This window comes from Mobula birostris, chromosome 5, assembly GCF_030028105.1.
Source record: "Mobula birostris isolate sMobBir1 chromosome 5, sMobBir1.hap1, whole genome shotgun sequence".
Taxonomy (NCBI): domain Eukaryota; kingdom Metazoa; phylum Chordata; class Chondrichthyes; order Myliobatiformes; family Myliobatidae; genus Mobula; species Mobula birostris.
This window is the reverse complement of record NC_092374.1, coordinates 102,539,138-102,558,065: the sequence shown is the minus strand read 5'-3', so window position 1 is coordinate 102,558,065 and position 18,928 is coordinate 102,539,138. Positions and strand designations below refer to the sequence as shown.

The 18,928-nt window shown below is 44.9% G+C and overlaps 1 protein-coding gene across 1 annotated transcript in view; it reads left to right on the top strand.

The window, feature by feature from the left end:
- Positions 1-10,747, top strand: part of dvl2 (dishevelled segment polarity protein 2) — a 77,443-nt gene extending 66,696 nt beyond the window's left edge. Inside the window, exons 13-15 of the mRNA XM_072258554.1 lie at positions 4,021-4,197; positions 8,730-8,957; positions 9,752-10,747. Of these exons, the coding sequence (XP_072114655.1) occupies positions 4,021-4,197; positions 8,730-8,957; positions 9,752-10,167 (821 nt within the window). The 3' untranslated portion in view covers positions 10,168-10,747. The remainder of the gene's footprint in view (positions 1-4,020; positions 4,198-8,729; positions 8,958-9,751) is intronic.
- Positions 10,748-18,928: the final 8,181 nt, after the last annotated feature.

The window sequence follows — 18,928 nt, the reverse complement described above, 5'->3', positions numbered from 1 at the left end:
GTGTTGTATGCTGCTGTTAAATCAACGAATACTGCCCCTGTAACTTGTTGCATTTCAAAGCCATCCTCAATATACTGGGTTAAGTTCAGGACTTGACCACAGCAAGAGGGGCCTGGCCTGAACCTGGCTTGGTCTGGTGTTAGAAGATCTTTGACTCATTCTTTTCAGTATGAGTCTCTCATAGAGTTTATAGAGGGTGCAGAGCAAGGAAATCAGTCTGTAATTTTTAGGAATGTTGGGGTCTTTATTAGGTTTTAGGAGAGCAACTCCACTGCATTTTTAATGATCTCAAGCAACAGTTAAAAAAAGGCAGAAGCCAGTAGAGTGCTTTGGGCCCAAGATGTTTAAGGAATTCATTAAGAATCCCATCTATGCCAGCAGCTTTGTTGGACTTTAGCTGTGATACTTCATCCTTTAATTCTTCTAGGGTGAGAGGTAGGAACTTGTTATTCCCATTTGAGAGACCTGACTCCATCTCCTGATGTTGCTTTTTCTTTTGCCTCCTCCGTTCCTTGTTATTTGGTTGACCATTTAGTATTAGTTGGTGGGCAACCTGATTGGGTGTTACGGCAGCAATTCTCTGTGGTGGTCTATTGTCTGAATTCAGTTTCCAAACAGTTGCCCATGCCTTCTTACTGTTCTTGGTCATGACTGTGTTTTCTATCAGTTCCTGCCAACGCTGTTTTCTCTCTTGGCTCAGTAGGGACAGAACTGACTCTCCCATTTCAGTTGTGTCTTGACCAAACGGGTCTTGGTCGTATAAGTTGACATACTCATCATAACTTTGCTTGATATCACTAGTCAATCCCTGAATATATTTGGTTCTGCAGCCTGTAGGTATGTTCTGCTGTGCTACTTTCCAGATTAGTCAGACAAATTCATCATAATGATCAGGTTCTGGTGGTATGGTATCGATAAGTTGATCAAGGGATTCTGTGAAAGATGTCCAATTCGCTTTCCTCAGGTTAAATCTTGATAGATACTTTGATGGTACAGATCTCAGAACTGGAAGGGATTCTACCTGGACTGGACAATGTTGGAATTTGGGTATCTGTTGGAGGACTGTTCGTGTGAAGAGGTTGGAGCTTGCCGAGGTTACAAAGGCAAGGTCTGGGTTGTATCATTTTCTCCATCTGGCACTTGTGAAGATAGGGGTGTCCTTCGACTCGTATAGTAGCTCAAGGCTGTTAAACAACTTCTTCTCCATTTGCATTATCATCTTTGTATCCCCAGTGATGCTATGGCTATTAAAGTCACCAATAATGAGGTACATTTTGTCCTGGAGATCTAGGTTAGGTGGCCACATGAATGGTTCATTAGGGGGTTTGTAGACTGAGATGATATTTATGTGTTTTGTTTCAACTTCCAGAAGTTCCATTGAGCCAGCTTGGATGTTTTCTGTGCTCATTACTATCGATTCATCTTTAACAAAGATTGCACTTCCATAAGTTTAGCTAGGGGTGTCAATAGCCAAGTGCATTCCTGGCACATAGGGTTGGCTGTTCAGCCTGTGAGTTTCTTGTATGCACAAGATGTCTGGTTTTAAGTTTGCCAGGATTTCTGCTTTACTGTGGCTGAAGCCTTCGATGTTGTGGCTAACAATTTTCGTGATCTCCAGTGGGCCGAGGGTTTATCCTTTTACCACCCGCAGAATCACTTGGTCTGGTGCGTAATGTCAGGATTGGTCTCCTTTTGGATTAACAGGGTCACAGCGTGAACGTTCCAGACTCGACCCTTTATTCCTTGGGACCCTGTTTACATAGAAACATAGAAAATAGGTGCAGGAGTAGGCCATTCGGCCCTTCGAGCCTGCACCGCCATTTATTATGATCATGGCTGATCATCCAACTCAGAACCCCGCCCCAGCCTTCCCCCCACATCCCCTGACCCCCGTAGCCACAAGGGCCATATCTAACTCCTTCTTAAATATAGCCAATGAACTGGCCTCAACTGTTTCCTGTGGCAGAGAATTCCACAGATTCACCACTCTCTGTGTGAAGAAGTTTTTCCTAATCTCTGTCCTAAAAGGCTTCCCCTCTATCCTCAAACTGTGGCCCCTCGTTCTGGACTTCCCCAACATCAGGAACAATCTTCCTGCATCTAGCCTGTCCAATCCCTTTAGGATCTTATACGTTTCAATCAGATCCCCCCTCAGTCTTCTAAATTCCAACGAGTACAAGCCCAGTTCATCCAGTCTTTCTTCATATGAAAGTCCTGCCATCCCAGGAATCAATCTGGTGAACCTTCTTTGCACTCCCTCTATGGCAAGGATGTCTTTCCTCAGATTAGGGGACCAAAACTGCACACAACACTCCAGGTGTGGTCTCACCAAGGCCTTGTACAACTGCAGTAGTACCTCCCTGCTCCTGTACTCAAATCCTCTTGCTATAAATGCCAGCATACCATTCGCCTTTTTCACCGCCTGCTGTACCTGCATGCCCACTTTCAATGACTGGTGTATAATGACACCCAGGTCTCGTTGCACCTCCCCTTTTCCTAATTGGCCACCATTCAGATAATAATCTGTTTTCCTATTTTTGCCACCAAAGTGGATAACTTCACATTTATCCACATTAAATTGCATCTGCCATAAATTTGCCCACTCACCCAACCTATCCAAGTCACCCTGCATCCTCCTCACAGCTGACACTGCCACCCAGCTTCGTGTCATCTGCAGACTTGGAGATGCTGCATTTAATTCCCTCATCCAAGTCATTGATGTATATTGTAAACAACTGGGGTCCCAGCACTGAGCCTTGCGGTACCCCACTAGTCACCGCCTGCCATTCTGAAAAGGTCCCGTTTATTCCCACTCTTTGCTTCCTGTCTGCTAACCAACTCTCCACCCACACCAATACCTTACCCCCAATACCGTGTGCTTTAAGTTTGCACACTAATCTCCTGTGTGGGATCTTGTCAAAAGCCTTCTGAAAATCCAAATATACCACATCCACTGATTCTCCCCTATCCACTCTACTAGTTACATCCTCAAAAAATTCTATGAGATTCGTCAGCCATGATTTTCCTTTCACAAATCCATGCTGACTTTGTCTGATCATTTCACCGCTTTCCAAATGTGCTGTTATCACATCCTTGACAACTGACTCCAGCAGTTTCCCCACCACCGACGTTAGGCTAACCCGTCTATAATTCCCCGGTTTCTCTCTCCCTCCTTTTTTAAAAAGTGGAGTTACATTAGCCACCCTCCAATCCTCAGGAACTAGTCCAGAATCTAACGAGTTTTGAAAAATTATCACTAATGCATTCACTATTTCTTGGGCTACTTCCTTAAGCACCCTGGGATGCAGACCATCTGGCCCTGGGTATTTATCTGCCTTCAATCCCTTCAATTTACCTAACACCACTTCCCTACTAACATGTATTTCACTCAGTTCCTCCATCTCACTGGACCCTCTGTCCCCTACTATTTCTGGAAGATTATTTATGTCCTCCTTAGTGAAGACAGAACCAAAGTAATTATTCAATTGTTTAGGGGCACTAGCCCCCATGCAGGGCTGTTTGCTCTTCTCTCTTCCTTTGTCCAATGTATATCTGAAAGCTTCAAATGCTGGAAATCTGAGATGGCATCCATAAGACATAGAAGCAGAATTTGTCAGGCCTTTGAGTCCATTCTGAAATTCCATCAGTGCTGATCTGTTATCCCTCTCAACCCTTCTGAAAAGAAAACCATAAAACTCAGCACCGAGCAATGTGCTTGATGCCCAATACTGATGCTGTGTTGTATATGCGATCACTTCCCCTCCACTGTCCAGGATAAATCCATCGGACCACATCCCAGGAACTCCCATTTCTCCAAAATTTCTAATGAGTTCCTTGAGATTTCCAGCAAATGCAGAATCTCTTCTGTCTGAGTCAGGATTAACATGGGTCTCTGGCACTGTTATGTTTTGGGTTGAAGAAAATTGGTCCTGTTCCCTTCTCGCAGTTGCTGCCTGATATACCGAGTATTTTCAATATTCTCTGGCTCCTTTGTTTTATCACTAACACTTTTGTCCACAGGCTCTGATGTCGTCGATTGGCTTTACCACCACATTGAGGGCTTCCAGGACCGCAGGGAAGCCAGGAAGTATGCCAGCAACCTGCTGAAGGCTGGCTTCATCCGCCACACAGTGAACAAAATAACCTTCTCAGAACAGTGTTACTACATCTTTGGGGACTTCAGTGGCTGTGAGAATTGTGAGTGAGGGAGAGCGAGCTTCGGTGTGATCTGGGGATGGGAGATGCAGAATTCTGTGTCAGCCTCACAAAATGGATGTTGGGTCTGAGAGGGTTAAATCCCAAGGACACTTGGCATATACATTCCCTGCAGTGCAAAAGTTGATTAAAGTGTTTAAGTTGGCCAAAGGATTGTGTACAGCAGAGAGATAGAAAATGGTTTATAACAAGGGTTCAGAGCCTTAAAATTTCCACCTTTCTTTGCGACATAAGGAGTTGATTCGGCCCATCAAATCAATCTAAACTTGCAAGGCAATTCAATTCCCCTGTCAGTTAACTGTGGCCGAATAACCCACAAGTGTTTGGAATGGGGAGGAAACTGGACCACACTGTCACAGGGAGAACGTGAACATTCCACACAGACAGCACCAGAAGTCAGGATTGAACTGAGGTTTCTGAAGCAGTGAGGCAACGGCTCACCATTGGGCTGCTCTAGAAACCAGAGGCACATAGGATACATTTCCATAAGACCATAAGATATAGGAGCAGAGTTAGACCATCTGGCCCATCGAGTCTGCTCTGCCATTCAATCATAGCTGATTCTTTTTTTTTAAAATGTCTTCCTCAACCCCAGTTCCCGGCCTTCTCCCCGTAATCTTTGATGCTGTGTCTAATCAAGAACCTATCAATCTCTGCTTAAAATACACCCAACAATCTGGCCTCCACAGCTGCATGTGGCAACAAATTCCATAAATTCGCCACCTTAAAACTGTGCCCTCTCATGCTAGCCACTTTAGTTCTGGGAAGAAGCCTCTGACCATACAATCAATGCCTCTCATTATCTTGTACACCTCTATCAAGACATCTCTCATCCTCCGTCGCTCCAAGGAGAAAAGGCCGAGTTCACTCAACTTATTCTCATAAGGCATGCTCCCCAATCCAGGCAACATCCTTGTATATCTCGTCTGCACCCTTTCTATGGTTTCCACGTCCTTCCTGTAGTGAGGCAACCAGAATTGAGCACAGTACTCCAAGTGGGGTCTGACCCAGGGTCCTATATAGCTGCAACATTACCTCTTGCCTCTTAAACTCAATGCACCGTATATCTTCTTAACCACAAAGTCAACTTGCGTAGCAGCTGTGAGTGTCCTGTGGACTCAGACCCCAAGATCACTCTGATCCTCCACACTGTCAAGAGTCTTGCCATTAATGCTATATTCTGCCATCATATTTGACCTACCAAAATGAACCACCTCACACTTATCTGGGTTGAACTCCATTTGTCATTTCCTTTCAATGTCCTGCTGTAACCTCTGACAGCCCTCCACACTACCCACAACACCCCCAACCTTTGTGTCATCATCAAATTTACCAGCCCATCCCTCCATTTCCTCATCCAGGTCATTCATAAAAATCACAGAATAGGGGTCCCAGAACAGACCCCTGAGGCACACCACTGGTCATTGACCTCCATGCAGAATATGACCCGTCTACAACCACTCATGCTTTCTGTGGGCAAGCCAGTTCTGGATCCACAAAGCAATGTCCCCTTGGATCCCATGCCTCCTTACTTTCTGAATAAGCCTTCCATGGGGTACCTTATCAAATGCCTTGCTAAAATCCATATACACTACATCTACGGCTCTACCTTCGTCAATGTGCTTAGTCACATCCTCAAAAAAAAAATTCAATCAGGCTCGTAAGGCACGACCTGCCTTTGACAAAGCCATGCTGACAATTCCTAATCATGTTATGCCTCTCCAAATGTTCATAAATCCTGCCTCTCAGGATCTTCTCCGTCCACTTACCAACCACTGAAGTAAGACTGGTCTATAATTTCCTGGGCTATCCTTACTCCCTTTCTTGAATAAGGGAACAACATCTGCAACCCTCCAATCCTCTGGAACCTTTCCCGTCCTCATTGATGGTGCAAAGATCATTGCCAGAGGTTCAGCAATCTCCTCCCTCACTTCCCACAGTAGCCTGGGGTACATCCCGTCCGGTTCCGGAGACTTATCCAACTTGATGCTTTCCAAGAGCTCCAGCACATCCTCTTCCTTAATACCTACATGCTCAAGCTTCTCAGTCTGCTGCAAGTCATCCCTACAATCGCCAAGATCCTTTTTCGTAGTGAATACTGAAGCAAAGTATTCATTAAGTACCTCTGCCATCTCTTCTGGTTCCATACACACTTTTCCACTGTCACACTTGATTGGCCCTATTTTCTTACGTCTTATCCTCTTGCTCTTCACATACCTGCAGAATGCCTTGGGGTTTTTCTTAATCCTGTCCGCCAAGGCCTTCTCATGGTCCCTTCTGGATCTTCTAATTTCTTTCTTAAGCTTCTTCCTGCTAGTCTTATAATCTTCCAGATCTCTATCATTACCTAGTTTTTTGAACCTTTTGTGAGCTCTTCTTTTCTTGACTAGATTTACTACAGCCTTTGTACACCACGGTTCCTGTACCGTACTATCCTTTCCCTGTCTTGTTGGAACGTATCTACACAACCCCGCGCAAACATTTCTTTAGTACGCTTCCCTGAGGACATCTGTTTCGAATTTATGCTTCCAAGTTCCTGCCTGATAGCCTCATATTTCCCCTTACTCCAATTAAAAGTTAGCCCAACTTGTCTGTTGCTATCCCTCTCCAATGCTATGGTAAAGGAGGTAGAATTGTGATCACCATCTCCAAAATGCTCTCCCTTTGAGACCTGACACCCGACCAGGTTCATTTCCCAGTACTGTACCAGATCAAGTACAGCCTCTCCTCTTGTAGGCTTATTGTGTCAAGAAACCTTCCTGAACACACCTAACAAACTCCTTCCTTTCTAAAGCCCTCACTCTAGGGAGATGCCAATCAATATTTGGGAAATTAAGATCTCCCACCACAACAACCCTGTTGTTATTATACCTTTCCAGAATCTTACACATCATAGAGTTATACTGCATAGAAATAACCCCTTCAGCCAAACTGGTCCATGATGCTCCATCCAAGCTAGTTCAAAATCATGTACATGTCCAACTGTCTTTTAAAAGTTGTTATTGTATCTGTCTCAACCATTTCCTCTGGCAGCTGATTCCACATAGATACCACCCTTTGTAAACAAAAAGTTGCCCCTCAAGTTCATTAACTCTCTGCCCTCTCACCTTTAACCTATGCCCCAATCTGGAAAGGGGGTTAAGAATGATCTCTGCTCTTTATGATTTTATGTACCTCTATCTCCAGGGCCCTGCTATTCATTGTGAAAGTCCTACCTGCATTTGACTTTCCAAAATGGAATTTAGCTCAGATAAATGTGAGCTTTTCCATTTGCCATCTTGGCCTTTTTACTCAGCTGATGATTTTTTTTTTAAGTAACTTTCATTGTCCACTATACTATTTATTTTAGATTCAGGTTCATTTATTTACATTGAACTACACAGTGACATATGTCATATGTGTCAACAACCATCAAAACTTAAGGATTTGCTGGGAGCAGCCCACAAGTGTCACCATATATTCTGGCACCAACATAGCATGCCTGCTGTGTTCAGCAGAACAACATGAGCAAGAGCAGCAAAATAAACCAGCAATAGGTAAACAGGCCCTTTTCTCCCTCCCACTCATACATTCTGACAGGCCCAGACTCTCAGACATCAGGCCTCCCACCTCCAGGAATGTTAACTTTGGTCCTTGACTTCCAGTTTTGACCCCAAGACTTTAAACTCCAGGCCTTGACCCAGAGTGTCATTTTAGTGTCATCTGCAAACTTACTAACCATAACCATCCCTTGAATATTCTTACCATATAGCAATGGAGTCAGCACCATGATCCCATGTTAGAATAGCTAGTCCTTGACTCTACCACTACTGGAAACATCCACTCTATGTAGGTCTTGTCCTGCTGTAATGACTGCGTAGAGAAATCAAAAACAATGAGCTTTTGAAATAAAGTCACTTGAAAACTGACGGCTTTGGAGGAGCAAGGCGAGGTTGGGTGTGGGGGAAGGGTAGGAAACCATATCAGATCAATTGTGAAAATATGGCAAATGCGTAGGACGCCCAGTTGATTGACTACGCAATTCGCAGCCCCCTGCCCTCGACATCAGCTAGCCATGAAGGCACAGAGAAGCTGCTTCTTTCAATGGTCCACGAGAGGGTGCCAGCCTGTTGACCAGTACCAAGTGGGATAGACGTTTCATCTTTTTTCAGTTTACCCTGCTTACTCCCTTTCACCTACAGTTCCCATCTATGGTTGGGGGTGGGGGGAGGCAGTATGAGCCACGTCAGATTGATAACGGCAAGTATACCTGCAGTGAATTGATTGTCCCTCCTATGTGTAGGCTTTCAAGTGTCTCAGTGCGGCCCGGCATGCACCATTACTAAAACAACTGGTACTACTCTGCTGTTGCTGCTATGTGTGTACGTAGCAGGGTGATTGTCCAGCATCTGTAGAGTGAGTGTAGCAGCAATGATGGCAGGATGTGTATCTAGAGTGAGGAGGTATGCCTCAGTGAAGTGAGTGCTGCGTTTGACCATGTTGACGATGAGCTAACCTATTCCTTCTGGATGCAGACCTGGCCAACCTCTCACTGAACGACAACGATGGATCGAGCGGTGCCTCTGATCAGGATACGCTGGCACCGCTCCCACACCCAGGCAGCACCGCCTGGCCGATAATGCATTCCTTCCAGTACCCCTACCCTCCACCGCACCCCTACTCCACACAGCCCCCCAGCTACCATGAGCTTACCACCTACAGCTACGCAGGGGGTGGCAGTGCAGGCAGCCAGCACAGTGAAGGTGAGTGACGCCGTTGTGCTCCGGGCAGACCCAAGGCTGACAGCTCGTTAGGAATTCCAAAGGGCTGGGGGTCGCAGGGATGTGTACCATTGGATTTATCCAGGGACCTGAAGTGGAGTACAGCCTTGGCTGAGAGAGGGACTGTCCCTGCTGCACCTCATCACCATGCATTAGCCTGGTGGTCCCACTCAGTGCCAAGAGGGTGAGAAATGTTAGAGGGGATCTCAGGGTGGTTGAAATCTGGATCACAGCTGCTTGATGGGGCGCTGGAGGGAGTATCTTGCACAACAGGGAGGAGAATAAAATCAGATGAGATGAATGGTCATGCTGGAACTTGTGGATTGGGCATAGGCTGGGATTGCTTTTCCTGAAGGGCACCTCAAAGCGAATTATAAAACCATGAGGGCTGCAGATAAGATGCATCGTCACAGCCTTTTGCCCAGGGTTGGGAAGTCTGTGATTGGACTTGGGGGGCAACAACTTCTCATGGGGTGTTGGGTGTTTGGAATGAGGCAGTGGCTGAGCTGAGTACATCAAGAACATTTAAAAGACACTTGTACAGCGACTTGGGTAGGGAGGGCCGAACGCAGGCAAATAGAACCAGGTCAGAGTTCAGCATGGATGAGTTGGGCCGAAGGGTCTGTTTCTGCGACCCTAACTAACAGAGAGGTGGCGGGCTTCGGCTTGGAGAGGTGTATGCTGAGCAGCAAGAATGGGACAAGTAAGGGCCCCATTACTGTGCTGTGTGGCTGCGGTGATAACTGGGAGTAATGTCCTTGCCCTTTCCCCGACAGGGAGCCGCAGTAGTGGGTCAAACCGCAGCGAGAGCGAGCGACGGGCCACCAAGGACAAGGACGGCAAGGCGGTGGATTCCAAGTCAGGCAGCGGCAGTGAATCAGAGTATTCGGTGAGGAGCAGTGCGAGGCGGGAGCCTGCAGCCAGTGAGCACAGCCACCGCAGCCACCACCACTCGGTGGTGGGCAGTGTCCGCTCCCACCACTCTGTGCATGCCTTTCCGCCTCCTGGCGTACCCCTCCAATACAACCCGCTAATGGTGATGATGGTGCCCCAGCCCCCCTCTGCCACCGTACCCCCGGGGGCTCCCCCTGTCCGGGACCTGGGCTCTGTTCCACCCGAGCTGACCGCCAGCCGCCAGTCCTTCCACATGGCCATGGGCAATCCCAGCGAGTTCTTTGTGGACGTTATGTGACCCAGTTCGGAATGCCGGAAATCACTGCGGTGGAAATCCCGAAGGCCAGGCTTGAGCGTTCCTCACGAGTCCTGGACTTCAGCTCCACGATCTGCGCTGGAGCAGAGACCCAGACAAGTATTTTAACACAAACTGCGTCTTAGTATAATTTAATTGAAGTACAATTAACAAGTGCAATTCTAGCCTTTTTTATCCATTTTTTTGTATTATAAACCGAGACCTAGTATTATCCTCCTACCTGCAGAGTTTGCATCATAAACTCAAACCTCACCTGCAAAATAAAACCGGAATGTACAGTAGCTACCCCACTAAACTCCCCATAAGGAGTTTCACATCACCACTCGCACAGCATTCCAAGAGGGCAAAGATTCTCACTAGCCTCCCATGCCTTACAGTGTCACTTAGAGGAATGTGAAAGGTCTGGCAACTTTTTTTAATAATTTTTAGAAAACAAGTAATTCAATTATGTTTTTGGAATTTTTTTTGGAAGAAAGCAATAATCAATTTGTTAGTGCAAGTTTGCATTGATTTTTGTTTCTTTAAAGAAAAATAAAAAGAAACTTAGACTTACATCTTTATAGCAAACTCAACCTTGTCTGTCGTGTTCTGTTTTACCCAACTGAAATCTGAATTGTGGTCCAAGGTATGGAATGTATTAGCCCTGGTCTGGCTCGATCCTTGATCCTCCCAACAGCATACAGAGAACCATGTCGAGGTGCTTCCCAGGAGTGAAACAAAGCTCAAAGTTGAGCCAGAGGAAGTTGATAGCTGGGCTGCAGATACAAGTTAAAAGGGGCATCTAAAGTGAGGAGAGGAGCCAGGAATTCAGAGAGTTCAAAGTAAATTTATTATCGAAGTATGTATATGTTATACACTACCTTAAGATTCATGTCCTTGAAGACATTCACAGAAAATATAAATAAATAAGATAAAATTAATGAAACTACATAAACAAAGACTGATCATAAGACATAGGAACATAGTGAAACCATTCAGTCCATCAAGTCTGCTCCACCATTTCATCATGGCTGATCCATTTTTACCTCTCAACCCTATTCTGCTGCCTTGGGCTACGTCCACACTAGACCGGATAATTTTGAAAACGCCAGTTTCACGTAAGAACAATAAGCGTCCACAGCAGGCATTTTTGAAAATACCTCCGTCCACATTAAAATGGGTATTTGGATGAATCTCCTCCTACTGGGCATGCGTAGGACACATCTACAGAAAACAAGCAAAGAGGAAACAGTATACTATTTCTGTTTCTGCGGCGGCGTTGTGCTATTTCCATTGGTCAAAAACTAGAGTACCTACAACAACAGCGAAAGAAAGTTTTCAACAATGTTTTGAGGAATACAAAAAAAACCTCTGCTGGAAAAAGCAGACCGGGCTTCTTCGTTTGGACAGACGATGAAGTCCAGCTGCTTCTGCAAGTTACAAATGACTACAAAGTCAACGAAGCAGTGGAGAACATGGACTGGGAGTCATGCCAAACCAAATCCAATGACATCCTCGACTGCTATAAAGAACGCTATATGCGTTCAAGAAAGCAATGAAATGCCGCACTGCCACCACCATCTGTTCTGGCACGTCATGACAGTGTTTTTAAAAAGCTCCGCTTACCCTGTACACACTACACCGCCCAACCGGCATTTTCAGATTTACACACTCTGGAGAGCGTTTTAGAAAAGCTCTGTTTTCGGGGGAGGAAAACGCTGTTTCAGTGTGGACGAAGGGTCAAAACAAAGAGAAAAGGCTTCAATTACAGAGTTTGTCCAGTCTAGTGTGGACGTAGCCATTAGGCCATTTGGCCCATCAAGTCTGCTCCATCATCCTGTATCTCATCAACCCCATTCGGCTCATCAAGTCTGCTCTGCCATCCCGGATCCCACTCAACCCCACACACCTGCCTTCTCACCATATCCTTTGACGCCCTGACCAATCAGGAAACGATCAACTTACACTTTAAGTATATGCACAGACTTGACCTCCACTGCAGTCTATGGCAGAGCATTCCACAGATTTACTACTCTGTCTAAAGAAATTCCTCCTTACCCAACCTCTATTCTAAATAGTCACACCTCAATTTTTCCAGTGAGTACAGGCCCAAACCTGCCAAATGCTCCTCATATGTTAACCCCCTTATTCCCGGAACCTTCCTGGTGAACCACCTCTGGACTTTGCAGAGTCCTGCTTTTATATTATTCCCATTGAAGTAAGTGCCAACATTGCACTTACCGCCTTTATCACAGACTTAACCTATAACTTAACCTTCTGAGAGTTTTGCACAAGGACTCCTAAGTCCCTCTGCACCTCTGATGTTTGAATTTTCTCCCCATTTAGATAATTGTCTGCACCATTGTTCCTTTTTTTCCAAAATGCATTGTCATACATTTCCCAACACACTATTCCATCTACCACTCTTTTCCAAAATGCATTGTCATACATTTCACAACACTGTATTCCACCTACCACTTTTTTTTCCCAGATCCTGCTGCAATCGCATTGCTTCCTCAGCACTACCTACCCCTCCACCTATCTTCGTATCATCGCAAATTTTATCATAAAGCCAGCAATTTCATTATCTAAATCATTGACAAAACAGTGTGAAAGGTAGTGGTCCCTGATCAACCCCACTAGTTTCTGGCAGCCAACCAGAAAAGGCCCCTTTTATTCCTATTCCTCTATCCATGCCAGTATCTTTCCTGTAACACCATAAGATTTTATCTTGTTAAGCAGCCTCGTATGTGGCACCTTATCAAATGCCTTCTGAAAATCCAAATAGATAACATCCACTGCCTCTCCCTTGTCCACCCTGCTCGTTACTTCCTCAAAGAATTCTAACAGATTTGTCAGACAAGTTCTCCCTTCACAGAAACCATGCTGACTTTTGACTTATCATTAGTCTCCAAATACCCTGAAACCTCATCCTTAATAATGGACTCCAACACTTTTCCCAACCACTGAGGTTAAGCTAACTGGCCTATAATTTCTTTTATTTTGCCTTCCTCCCTTCTTAAAGAGTGGAGTGATATTTGGGATCTTCTAGTCCACCAGGACAGTGCCAGAATCAAGTGATTCTTGAAAGATCATGACCAATGCATCCGTATTCTCTTCAGCAACCTCTCTCAGGACTCTGGGATGTAACCTATCTGCTCCAGGTGACTTACCCACCTTTAGACCTTCAGTTTGCCTTACACTTTTTCCTTTACAATAGCAATGGCATCACCCATGCCTAATAATTACATCCTTGCTTTTATATTCTATCGAAATGAATGCTAACCCTTATGCTGCCTTCCTCACCGCAAACTCAACCTGCAAGTTTAACCTTTAGAGAATCCTGCACAGTGACTCCCAAGTTCCTTTGCACCTCAGATTTTTTAATTTTCTCCATTTCAAAAATAGTGAATGCTTTTATTCCTTTGATCAACCTGCATGACCGTACACTTCCTGACACTGCCACTTTTTTGCCCGTTCTCCCAATCTGTCTATGTCCTTTTGCAGCCTCCCTGTTCTTCAACACTATATGCCCCTTCCACCTATCTTTGTATTGTCCCTAAACTTGGCCACAAAGCCATCAATTCTGTCATCCAAATCATTAACATACAACCTAAAAAGAAGCAGTCCCAATGTTGACCCAACAGTTTTGTCAGGCAAGGTTTTCCCTTAAGGAAACCATGCTCACTACAGCCTATTTTATCAAGTACCTTCAATTACCCTGAAGCCACAAACTTAATTGACACCATCTTCCCAACCACTGAGGTCAGGCTACCTTGCCTATAATTTCCTTTCTTCTGCTTCCCTCCCTCCTTGAAAAGTGGAGTGCCATTTGCAATTTTTCAGTCCTCTGGAACTATGCCAGAATCTATTGATTCTTGAAAGATCACTAATGCCTCCACAATCTCTTCAGCTACCTCTTTCAGTTTCCCAAGCACCATCTCCCTAATAATAGCAACTGCACTCACTTCTGCCCTTAACACTCTTGAACTTCTGACATACTTCCACAGTGAAGACTGATGTAAATTACTTGTTCAAAGACAAACAACTAATGTGCAAAAGAAGACATTGCAAATTAAAAAATAATACTGGGAACATAAGTTGCAAAGAGACCTTGAAAATAAGTTTACAGGTTGCAGAATCAGTTCAAATTGGTTATCGACGCTGGTTCAGGAGTCTGATGGCTGAAGGGACGGGACTCTGAACCTGGTGGTGTGTACCTCCTGCCCAATGGTAGCAGTGAAGAGAGTATGGCCTGGTTGATGCGGGTTAGAAGCCATCCTTGAGCCCTGTGATACGTCCTTTCAGGCTTTTATATCTGTTGCTCGATGGAAGAGGGGAGAAAAGCCTACATTTAGGGTGGGTGGGTTCTTGATTACACTAGTAGCTCTACCGAGACAGCGAGAGGTGTAGACAGTCCATGGTGGGGAGGCTGGATTCCGTGGTATAGACCTTGATCCTGTCCACGCAGAATGCTGCCTTTAACTTATTGCCTTGCTGAAACTCCCATTATTTTCTTCATAGAACATTACAGCACAGAAACAGGCCTTTTGGCCCTTCTTGGCTGTGCCGAACCATTTTTTGCCGAGTCCCACTGACCTGCACACGGAGCATATCCCTCCATACACCTCTCATCCTGTCCAAGTTTTTCTTAAATGTTAAGAGTGAGCCCGCATTTACCACTCATCTGGCAGCTCATTCCACACTCCCACCACTCTGTGTGAAGAAGCCCCCCCACCCCAATATTCCCTTTAAACTTTTCCCCCTTCACCCTTAACCATGTCCTCTTTTTTTTTTTCTCCCCTAGCCTCGGTGGAAAGAGCCTGCTTGCATTCACTCTATCTATACCTATCATAATTTTATATACCTCTATCAAATCTCCCCTCATTCTTCTACGCCCCAGGGAATAAAGTCCTAACCTATTCAACCTTTCTGTGTAACTGAGTTTCTCAAGTCCCAGCAACATCCTTGTAAACCTTCTCTGCACTCTTTCAACCTTATTAATATCCTTCCTGTAATTTGGTGACCAAAACTGTACACAATACTCCAAATTCGGCCTCACCAATGCCTTATACAACCTCACCATAACATTCCAACTCTTATACTCAATACTTTGATTTAAAAAAGGCCGATGTACTAAAAGCTCTCTTTACAACCCTATCTACCTGTGACACCACTTTTAGAGAATTTTGTATCTGTATTCCCAGATCCCTCTGTTCTACTGCACCCCTCAGTGCCCTACCATTTACCTTGTATGTTCTACCTTGGTTTGTCTTTCCAAAGTGAAATACCTCACACTTGCCTGTGCTAAACTCCATCTGCCATTTTTCAGCCCATTTTTCCAACTGGTCCAAACCCCTCTGCAAGCTTTGAAAACCTTCCTCACTGTCCATTACACCTCCAGTCTTTGTATCATCAGCAAATTTGCTGATCCAATTTACCACATTATCATCCAGATCATTGATATAGGTGACAAATAACAATGGACCCAGCACTGATCCCTGTGGCACACCACTAGTCCCAGGCCTCCACTCAGAAAAGCAATCCTCCACTACCACTCCCTGGCTTCTTCCATTGAGCCAATGTCTAATCCAATTTACTACCTCTCCATGTATAACTAGCGACTGAATCTTCCGAACTAACTTCCCATGTGGGACCTTGTCAAAGGCCTAACTGAAGTCCATGTAGACAAAACTCAATAAATTGGTTAAACATGACCGACCAGGCACAATGCCATGTTGACTCTCCCTAATAAGTCCCTGTCTATCCAAACACTTGTTGATCCTACCTCTTAGTACTCCTTCCAATAATTTACCTACTACTGACATCAAACTTACCAGCCCATAATTTCCCGGATTTCCTTTAGAGCCTTTTTTAAACAATGGAACAACGTGAGTTATCCTCCAATCCTCCTCCTCAATCTGTATAGGTTCCATGACCTCACTACTTGTTTGCCTTATTTCCATTGACTCCATGCCAATTTCCTTAGTAAATACAGACACAAAAAAAACCATTTAAGATCTCCCCCATTTCTTTTGGTTCCATACATAGCCGACCACTCTGATCTTCAAGAGGACCAATTTTATCCCTTACTATCCTTTTGCTCTTAATATGCCTGTAGAAGCTCTTTGGATTATCCTTCACCTTGACTGCCAAAGCAACCTCATGTCTTCTTTTAGCCCTCCTGATTTCTTTCTTAAGTACTTTTTTGCACTTTTTATACTTATCAAGCACCTTATTTGCTCCCTGTTTCCTATACATGTCATACATTTCTCTTTTCTTCTTTATTAGAGTTCCAATATCCCTTGAGAACCAAGGTTCCTTATTCTTATTCACTTTGCCTTTAATCCTGACAGGAACATACAAACTCTGCACTCTCAAAATTTCTCCTTTGAAGGCCTCCCACTTACCAATCACATCCTTGCCAGAGAACAAACTGTCCCAATCCATACTTTTTAGATCCTTTCTCATTTCTTCAAATTTGGCCCTTTTCCAGTTTAGAACCCCAACCCGAGGACCAAATCTATCTTTATCCATGATCAAGTTGAAGCTAATGGTGTTATGATCACTGGAACCAAAGTGTTCTTCTACACACAGTTCTGTCATCTGCCCTCAATTGTTTCCTAATAGGAGATCTAATATTGCATCCTCTCTAGTTGCTACCTCTATTACTGATTTAGAAAACTTTCCTGCACACATTTTACAAACTCTAACCCGCCTGGACCTTTAACAGTATGGGAATCCCAATCAATATGTCTGTCTGTCTAGGTACCATATCCAATGTGGACTTTGATCACCATGGTTTTCCACATAGATCTGTCCTTCGTTTTTTGGATGACTTCCATTTCCTCGATGTGTAGCCACCTGGCTATGCTTTTGATGCACATAAGCCAAGGTCTTCCTCTAGGTTTGCTCCCCTCAATCTTTCCAGAGAGAGTGAGTTTTTCTAGTTCATCTTTCCGCATGATGTGTCCTAGGAATCTGAGTTGTCTTTCTCTTATTGTCTCCTGTAGAACCATAGCCCAGCATTCACTTCCATAAGTCAGGATAGAATAAATGTAGCACTGCAGTATTCTGTTTTTAGTGTACGTGCTCATCTTCTCTATATGTGGAAAATTAAAATCCCCTACTATCACAACACAACTTTGTTTTCTGCAGTTGTCTGCTATCTGTCTGCAGATTTGCTCCTCTAATTCTCGCTGACTATTGTGTGGTCTATAATACAACCCCATAAATGTAGTCGTACCTTTCCTGTTTCTCAACTCCACGCATATGGCCTCGGTAGACAAGCCCTCTACTCTGTCCTGCCTGAGCACTGCTGTAACATTTTCCCTGAATAGCAATGCCACCCGCCCACCCCCACCCTTCAATCCCCTGCCTCTATCGCGTCTGAAACATCAGAACCCTGGAACATTAAGCTGCCAGTCCTGCCCCTCCTGCAGCCAAGTTTCACTAATGGCTATAATATCGTAATTCCATGTGTCAGTCCATGCCCTCAGCTTGTTAGCCTTCCCCACAATACTACTTGCATTGAAATAGACACACCTCAGAAGATTATTACCACCACACATAACCCTTCTATTTGTGACTTTGCATGAACTTTTAACATTTACTTTCAACTCCACTCCACTATCTGCTCTGGCACTCTGGTTCCCATCCCCTTGCAAATCTAGTTTAAGCCCTCCCCAATAGCACTAACAAACCTCCCCGCAAGGATATTGGTCCCCTTGTAGTTCAGGTGTAACCCGTCTCTCTTACCCTCACTGGCACATGGCACAGGTAGCAATCCTGAGATTACCACCCTTGATGTCCTGCTTTTTAATTTCTTAATCAAGCTCTCTATACGCACTCTTCAGGACCTCCTCAGTCTTTCTTCCTACGTCATTGGTACCGATGTGTACCATGATATCTGCTGATCACCCTCCCACTTCAGAATGCCATGCACGCAATCAGAGACACCCTGGCAACCGTGAGGCAACAAACCATCCAGGAGTCTCTGTCACAACCACAGAACCTCCTTTCTGTACCTCTAACTATCAAGTCCCCTATCACTACCGCTCTCCTCTTCCACCCTCCCTTCTGCACTGCAGAACCAGACTCAATGCCAGAGATCCGGCTGCCGCAGCTTGTCCCAGGTAAGTCATCCCCCCCAACAGTATCCAAATCGGTATACTTGTTGAGGGGAATGGCCACAGGGGAACTCTGCTCTGGCTGCCCTTTCCCCTTCCCTCGAATGACGGTAACCCAATTACCTGTGCGCTGCTCCTTTGGCGTAACTACCTCCCTGAAGCTACTATCTATAAACACCTCATCCTCCCGAATGATCCGGAGGTCATCCAGTTCCTGCTCCAGTTCAGTGTCCAACTTGTGTCAATAACGTTCCCTCTGCCATGTTAATCCAAATGTCTGAGTAAATGTTCTTTGTTACCTGCCTTACTTTCAGTCTAACACAGCTCTCATTATTGTGTTCTTCCTTCATTTCAGCCTTCCAACTGCTTGCTCTGCCTCTCATAGAAACATAGAAAATAGGTGCAGGAGTAGGCCATTCGGCCCTTCGAGCCTGCACCACCATTTATTATGATCATGGCTGATCATCCAACTCAGAACCCCGCCCCAGCCTTCCCTCCATACCCCCTGATCCCCGTAGCCACAAGGGCCATATCTAACTCCCTCTTAAATATAGCCAATGAACTGGCCTCAACTGTTTCCTGTGGCAGAGAATTCCACAGATTCACCACTCTCTGAGTGAAGAAGTTTTTCCTAA